Source organism: Salmo salar, chromosome 10, assembly GCF_965601325.2.
Source record: "Salmo salar chromosome 10, fSalSal1, whole genome shotgun sequence".
Lineage (NCBI taxonomy): Eukaryota > Metazoa > Chordata > Actinopteri > Salmoniformes > Salmonidae > Salmo > Salmo salar.
In genome coordinates this window covers 65142407-65151002 of record NC_138300.1, presented here as the reverse complement: position 1 = coordinate 65151002, position 8596 = coordinate 65142407, and the positions used below count along the sequence as shown (strand labels likewise).

The 8596-nt window shown below is 45.0% G+C and overlaps 1 protein-coding gene across 3 annotated transcripts in view; it reads right to left on the bottom strand.

The window, feature by feature from the left end:
- Positions 1 to 1907: 1907 nt before the first annotated feature.
- peak1 (pseudopodium-enriched atypical kinase 1) overlaps positions 1908 to 8596 on the bottom strand; it is a 298755-nt gene continuing 292066 nt past the window's right edge. For all 3 annotated transcript variants that reach the window (XM_014123825.3, XM_014123826.3, XM_014123827.3), the window contains one exon: positions 1908 to 7048. In XM_014123825.3, coding sequence (XP_013979300.1) covers positions 5732 to 7048 — 1317 coding nt within the window. In that variant the 3' untranslated portion in view covers positions 1908 to 5731. The remainder of the gene's footprint in view (positions 7049 to 8596) is intronic.

Below are 8596 nucleotides of genomic sequence, written 5' to 3'. Positions count from 1 at the left end.
AGATCAAGAGTCTATAATCATACATTTCATTATCTGAGGGACTTGTGTGAGATCAAGATGCAGAAAGACTGACAGATAAACAGACGGATAAACAGAGAAACGTAGACAAACAGGCAGGCAGGCAGGCACACAAACAAGCGTTATTATGACACGACAGTCAACAGTGTGCTAGAGACTGTATGGACTTGTTGCATCATAATAATGTTTGTCCATCAACCAGCTTCCAGCACTGACAACGCATCAATCTCCAACAGTCATTTTTTACAATGGCAGTGGATTTGAGGCTACAGGAACATGCCGTTGTCATATTTCAGGAACGTTTTGAAATGTCTCCATCTTGTGGTCAATGCCGAATAAATATTGATATCTAGTAATGTACTGTACAGTATGTTGTACTTTAAAATAAAATGTTAAACTGTCCAGTGAAAAGGCACTTTTAAAAGTTCCTATCCTCTTAACTCACACCCAAATAATGTTGTCGACTCATATATTGGTATTTGTGGCCAAAGCATCGATTGGAGAGAAAAAAACACTTAAAAACCCCCACCTCAAACGTTAATCTCAAACAGACCTTTTCACAAAATCTTGCTATTTCCTCATAAAAGATGATGTCATCCTCCTGAGGAGGATGAGCTGGCCAATCAGCGATCTACTCACATTAATATTTGGAATGACCGGTATACGCCCACACCATTCTGTTGTTGGGGTATGCCCACAGCATTTCAACATAGACAAGCTGCTTTTTAACATACTTAACGACATGCTCCGAAACTGGCGACTACTACTTTTTATTTTCAACCTTCCACTTTGGGCTGGACGTGTCAGTGTGTAGTTCATACATGCATAATCTATGAGCAGGATAATTGTTTAACCTCAATTAGCCACGAAATTCGTAGTTTGAAAAAGTGTTTTTCTGGAAGGTATGCTGCGCCATTTCCCCCCATGTGGGCAAGCCCCCTAAAAATTTGAGATCTAGCCAATGAGCTTCAGCCCATCACCATTTGAGTGACAGCTAGCAAGATGCACACACAGCAGAGCGTGAGAGAGAGCAACGACATGTTGCATATTTCTGCTTGTAAGCTCTACTTTCAGAACTACTGGCTAAAAAGTATTTGAAAAGGACCGGAGAATTGCTTGAATTACCATTTTTTGTAAGGACAACTATTTAACTCATATTGTAATTCATTATAGGTAATATTTTATAGAAATCGGTAAACACTGGACAGTCACTTTAAGAAAGTAGTACATGCTATTTTAATATTTCTAGGTCATACATTTCTTACATTTAAATTAGAGTCGTGAAATCAGATTTGGGAATAAAAACTAAATATTGAGCTAGAAAGTCTGACAGGGATGCCGTCGATTCCATTTGAACTCAATCACCATTTGATCATTGGAGTTGCTTGTTGTTTTCAGTCACATTTATAATTATTCCCTGAATTAATGGGTTCTCCCCATTTCTGATGTTTCCATCATGATGACCAACATATCCAGATGCCACAAGTGTCTTTAAGCTCTGTACATACCTTTCACTTATATGAGACTGACAATGAACAAGCGTTCAACTCACACAGATGAACTGATAAAACCCACAGTTGCTCAATAGTCTAGAGTGGCTTCTCCCCAGTGTTTCATCTCCTTCATTTGCCCCGATAATCTGAAAGCACAGAAGACGTGAAAGCAACATAGTGGTTAACTACAAGGTATTTCCTTTCTCCAGTCTTGCTTTTGTTACAGCAGCGCAAATTAAAGGAAAGGAGTCAAGGGGAGGATCCTACCTCATAAGGAAGCCAACTAGACTATCGGGATGCAGCCCTTGTATTAGTCAGTTGTTACACTTCATCACCACAAGAGGGACATGCAAGCGGCTGACACAGATTGGCAATAATGGGGTCTCACGCACAATGTATATAAAAACATACATTTATTGTTGTGTTACTATCGGTTACTTGATCAACAATAAAATGGCAACAGGCCAAGAGATATACACATATATAGAAAGCCAAGAGAGTTTACTTTTTATGTTCAGTGGCGATTAAAATGCAATGATAAAAAACTGCAAAACCCACTGTTGGCAACACTATCCATGAACAGTGTGTTTTTAATGGTGTTTGTTACTCATTCAAAAACCCTCCTCCCAACTGGCTGTTAAAGTAGTTTAACTCGATCATTTACAAGAGGGAAAAATACTGTACATGAATCTGTATGCAAACACTCTTTTTCCAAAAGGTGAGAACACTTTAGTTTTATAATAACATTCTTCTGGACAGAAAAAACAATTCACCAGTTTTCTCCCAAAACAAATGAGACAAAAAAGGAAAGCCGATGCATGGTATCTTGTCTGTCGTGACAGACCGATAGTGGTGCACTGTAAATTCTGTAAATAGTGTAGATTAAAGATTACATTAGATAATATAAATGTTGACTCTCTAGATACAAGGACAGCCACCAGTGCAGTCCACATGCATTCCTCAGCGACCTGGACTCTTCGACCTCAAGTCACCATTCGATGTCCTTGACATCACATCTGACCCTATATCTAAATACACAGGATCCCTTCCTCACAGTAGTTCCCAGTAGTTCTCCCCCACTGACCTAGCTAGTGAGTGGCTGGCTGCTATGTCATGTTATTCATTTGGATATAGAAAGGAAACCATGGCAGAGTTTGGCCATCTTCTCACAGGATGCTGTTAGATGAGTACAGGTGAATAAGTAAAACAGTTCAATACTTACTAAGAGAAACCAAACCTGCATGGACACGCACAGGATGATGAAACATTACAAGAGGAATCCCAAATATGTGTTTCAGAGTCATACACCTGTTATGTTTGGAAATTAGATAGTCTGTTGTGCAAAGTGTGTGGTGAACCCCATTAGATCCGTTATGCCGGAGGCCATTGCACACTCCTATTATGGATATATAAATGTAGAGAGTTCCAGAAAAAAAAAACATCAGGGTATTTGTGTCAAGCTGTCAATTATAATCTGACATTATTCAATCCTTTATTATAGGAATCTGCTGTGTCGAACTAGCACTGCTAGAGACGTCAACCTGTGAGTCCAAAGTATGTGGGGTCTGCCGAAATCTCTCACATTGTTCAACCACAAAAGCACACAAACGGTCTCTATCGTCTTCAGTAAGCCCCCTAACTGATAGAAGCAAAGCCAATGTAAGCCATGTATTTCAGTTGCATTGATTCCAGGCAGACAGACACAGGCCTTAAAGCCAAAGCTCATTCATTTGGCTAAAATGGACCACAAGCTGACTGTGTGCAGTGGTATCACCAATGCTGATGAGGCAGAGGGATGGATATGTATCTGCAACAGTTGTAGTGAGTTCCCATGGCAGCCCATAAAACAGATATATAGTGATGGGACAATAGGCATATGAATCTCAGTGGTTGGGTGGTGTGGTTAGATGTGCAGGGAGCAGGGTTTAAGGCAGTGGCCATTCTCTATTGATCGGGAGCTCTTGTCATGTATAGTGGTTAACTAGCGAAACGCCCCAAAATGGAGTCTGAGTGGCTAACACAGTCTATTGGGAATAATAAGTCCAGGTTCATGGGATCCTTTCAGTTCCAACCGAAGCTTCACTCGAGTCCAGAGAGACTCCTACATTCCATGTGCTGCTGCTGAGCAAAACACAGCGTGTTTCTTTCCACGAGGGATGGAACTAGCCTGGTTAATCCAGACTGAACAGTGTTACCAGGCTAGAACTGCTTTTTATTACGACCTGTTCTCCGTTTCGCTTCTACATTTCCATTCTCCGCTTAGGAACACTTGAGTTCTACTGAATGTGCAAACATAGATCATATCACCCAGGCCAGAAGCAGTCAATTAGAAACACATAAGCATCTAATACTAACAAATAAAATGAAGGGAAAAAATGTAGAATTAAAGACTACAAACAAATACAAAAAACGAAAACCCAACAAGCAGTCCCTGAAACATCAAAGTCCCTCTACGCGCTGCAATAATGTTGTCCTAGCTCCCCACAACAAGTTCCACATCAAGGTTTGAGACTAAACCCTGCGTTTTCAGCTAAACGTCATCGCCAGTTATGTGCCAGAAATAATAATGGAAGCGAGAATAACTGAAAAGTGATAAAAGTAGGCTACGTACATGTTTAAGTACTGTCATTTTCATAGTTAATAATAACATTTTACATTAATTGCACATATCCAAAGGAAAAATAGTGTTTGTCCACGAAACACACAACTAAAACAGACTTCCTAGTATTCTAAGTTCTGGCTTTGCTTAAAAACGAGAAAATTACATTGGTAGTGCTTTCATGTCCGACTACTATCTAACTTCTCATCAATGATAATACGAAGCAACATGGCAGCCTGGGTTGATTGCAGAACCATGTACTGTATTTAAGCAGTGGTAAGGACACTTCAAATGACTGTGTTACAATGCATTCACCTTGATGAACTGAAACAGATGCCTCTTATATAAACATCTAAAATGTTGTCGCCTCAATGTATTTCTCACAATTGTCAAAATGGAGACTGCGGGGCAGAACTTTGGCGATTCTCAGTTTGCATAACACACTTGGTGGATGAAAAATAATTCCAACGATGTACCTAAGAATAAGGTTTTGCCTCCTTATTAGGTGGTTTAGTATATGGTAGAGGAGAAGATGTAATGCTAAATATGGGCTGGGTGTCTGTCTTCCTTGGGGAACTGAGGAGCCTGTATTCTTCATTCTTAATCAATTGTCCTTGGAGCCTCAACCCTCCCTTTCTCCCCCCTCAGTAATGGTAGACAGTGAAAGGGAGTGGGCGAGTGCTGAGAAGATTATCGGAGATGTTTTAGACTAGGACTGAGCTGTAGCATTGGGGCAAGCATGACCACTACACTATGCACGTTGACATTCTATCTTGAAATCTATTCAAAGCTAAACTCAAAAGCATTATTCAAACTTCCTATTTCAAGGTGACAGACAGCTCTAGTTAGGATAGCTCTGATCTGAAGGCTAAATCCCTCTGAATTCCCTATAGGACTCATGTCTTTGAGACAGTTTTGAGAGGTGGCTACACCATCACACAGACAACAAGGGGATGTCAGAGCAACTGGAGCCAGTAGAGATTGGCTGGGCTATGTGGTCACTATCACTAGGCTTATATCCAGTCTCAGTGCTGCCGTATTGTTGTCACATACTGTGAACTGAACAACAAACCATGGCAAAGAGGACCTGTGTAATAATTGGCTAATAATGTGAAAGTAGACTCAAGTCTGAGAAGATTGGATTTTCAGATCGGGGCCCGTTGAATTGAATGTAGAGATAACCTGTTGCAACTCCAGCTGAGAGCAATTCAAGCATCCTTTTTGACGGTTTATGTTTTTTTCCTACTTGTTCATTGAAGCGCATTGAGATTTTACCAAGCGAGGACTATTTGCCAGTTTGTAGTATCAAAGTACTTTTTGTCTCATCCGAGTACTTCATCGTACATTGAAGCAGGTTTAATTTGATAACACCCACCCCCTACACTTTTTCCCACCAAAAGAAAAGATACACTGGTGAAACTGAGCACTGCATACAATATCATAGTCCACAATAAGGCTAATGATTTATTACAGTTTTTACCATAGATTTTCCGCTTATGGTTTGGTTGCGTTGTTGAAGGGATAGGACAGAGACGAGAGGGGAAGTGTAAAATCCCATAGCATTACGACACGAGTCTAGAGAGAATTGGATGAGCGGTGAGTAGCTAGTGAGTAATGGAGCTCAGAGCGGTTGGGAGTGGGTCAGGTGTTGGGATTGGGTTAGGTGCTGCTGAGAATGGGTCAGATGCTGGGACTGTGAGTGTTGCTGCTGGAGGATGCGCACCACTCGGCTGAGCGTGTCTGTGGTCGCGAAGGCCAAGTACTTGCAGCACAGCCAATCCTCCAGGCTCACGCCACAGCCCGTGTCCAGCGAGCGCTCTGCGAACTTGATCATCATCAGCGTCCTCTTCAGGTCCAGCCAGTTCTGGAGGGTGGTCTCGTGCTGGCTGGAGTTGGTGCCTGAAGCCTGGCCACTGGTGTAGCTGAGCGCCTGGAAGAGGTCCTCACGGGGCCCCCAGAGCAGACACTGCAGGCAGGCCCTGGCCTCGGCCATCTGGATCCTTTCCGAGGGGTTGACGGTGAGCAGGAGGCTGGCCAGCTGCTGCAGGCCCTGGGAGTAGAGGGAGCGGGCCGGGAGTGGCGGCAGGTCAGCCCAGGTGTACTCCCTCTCCTTCAGCTCGGGTGTCTCCTCGAAGGGGTTGGGCTGGTGCAGCATCTCGTAGATGAGGATGCCTGTCTGGAACTCGTCGCACTTGCGATACTGCGTCGCTGTGACGATCTCGGGCGCCAGTCGCGACTGGTTGCACAGCGCGCTGGGGTCCACCACCAGGGGGCTCTTCTGCTTGGCCTGGGAGAAGTTGCTTATGATGAGGCGGGCAGGGCAGGTGGCGTTGGTGGCCGTGTTGGCAGCACCTGCCCCGGAGGTGGCACTGTTGCTGCTGTTATTGTTGGGCTCGAGCAGGTCCAAGTTCCAGGGGTTTCCCGGGTGGCAGTGCACCAGCAGTAGGTTTTCCAGACGCAGGTCGCAGTGGGTCACATGGTAGGGCTTCATGTGCTCCAGGCCCGAGCACAGCTGTAAAAGCAGCAGGCACACCTGACGTTCGTACAGGTCCGGGTTGCGGGCGTGCCGGACTGTGCCCTCCCGGACGAAGTCAGCAACGGTCTGGAAGGGCACTTCACGGGTGATCACCACCACTCGGCTGCGTAGGCCCATGTGGTGGCCTGGGATCTGGGCCTCCTCGGCTTGCCTGTTCTGCATGGCATTCGTTGTTTCGACAGTCTCCTTCTTCCTCCTTGACTCCTTATCCTTTGTCTCTTTCTGCCCATCCTCATTGTTTTCCTCTTCCTCCTCCTCCTCCCAGGGCAGCAGGCGGGGAGGGACGTCAGCCAGGAAGTGGCCACAGTCCTGCTGGATGTTGAAGTGGAGTGCAAGGCTCTGTCTCACCGCCAGGCTGTGGAAAAACTGCTGCTGGTTCTCCTTCACATTACACCGACAGATCTGGAGAAAGGGAGAGGGAGAGAGAGAAAGGCAGTCAACATCTACAACAATTTCCACTACTAAGGTATGTACAGTCGCTAAAGAAAGTTTACACACCCCTTGCACAGTCTTCACATTTTCTGCCTTTTAATTTTATCTAAAAGGGGATTATATTACATTTTTCCCCCCATCGATCTACACAACCTACTCCACATTTTCAAAATGAAAGAAAAATCATATAAATTGCGTATGTCTTCACACCCCAGACGCTCTTAAGGATCCGCCCCTTTTTTTAAATTTTCGCCTAAAATGACATACCCAAATCTAACTGCCTGTAGCTCAGGACCTGAAGCAAGAATATGTATATACTTGATACCATTTGAAAGGAAACACTGAAGTTTGTGGAAATGTTAAATTAATTTAGGAGAATATAACACATTAGATCTGGTAAAAGACAATACAAAGAAAACATTTTTTTGTACCATCATCTTTGAAATGCAAGAGAAAGGCCACCCAACAACCTGGCCGCCCAACAACCTGCCCGCTTGACCCTATCCCCTCCTCTCTTCTCCAGACCATTTCCGGAGACCTTCTCCCTTACCTCACCTCGCTCATCAACTCATCCTTGGCCGCTGGCTACGTCCCTTCCGTCTTCAAGAGAGCAAGAGTTGCACCCCTTCTGAAAAAACCTACACTCGATCCCTCCGATGTCAACAACTACAGACTAGTATCCCTTCTTTCTTTTCTCTCCAAAACTCTTGAACGTGCCGTCCTTGGCCAGCTCTCCTGCTATCTCTCTCTGAATGACGTTCTTGATCCAAATCAGTCAGGTTTCAAGACTGGTCATTCAACTGAGACTGCTCTTCTCTGTGTCACGGAGGCTCTCCGCACTGCTAAAGCTAACTCTCTCTCCTCTGCTCTCATCCTTCTAGACCTATCTGCTGCCTTTGATACTGTGAACCATCAGATCCTCCTCTCCACCCTCTCCGAGTTGGGCATCTCCGGCGCGGCCCACGCTTGGATTGCATCCTACCTGACAGGTCACTCCTACCAGGTGGCGTGGCGAGAGTCTGTCTCCGCACCACGTGCACTCACCACTGGTGAGCCCCAGGGCTCTGTTCTAGGCCCTCTCCTATTCTCGCTATACACCAAGTCACTTGGCTCTGTCATATCCTCACATGGTCTCTCCTATCATTGCTATGCAGACGACACACAATTAATCTTCTCCTTTCCCCCTTCTGATAACCAGGTGGCGAATCGCATCTCTGCATGTCTGGCAGACATATCATTGTGGATGACGGATCACCACCTCAAGCTGAATCTCGGCAAGACGGAGCTGCTCTTCCTCCCGGGGAAGGACTGCCCGTTCCATGATCTCGCCATCACGGTTGACAACTCCATTGTGTCCTCCTCCCAGAGTGCTAAGAACCTTGGCGTGACCCTGGACAACACCCTGTCGTTCTCCACTAACATCAAGGCGGTGACCCGATCCTGTAGGTTCATGCTCTACAACATTCGCAGAGTACGACCCTGCCTCACATAGGAAGCGGCGCAGGTCCTAATCCAGGC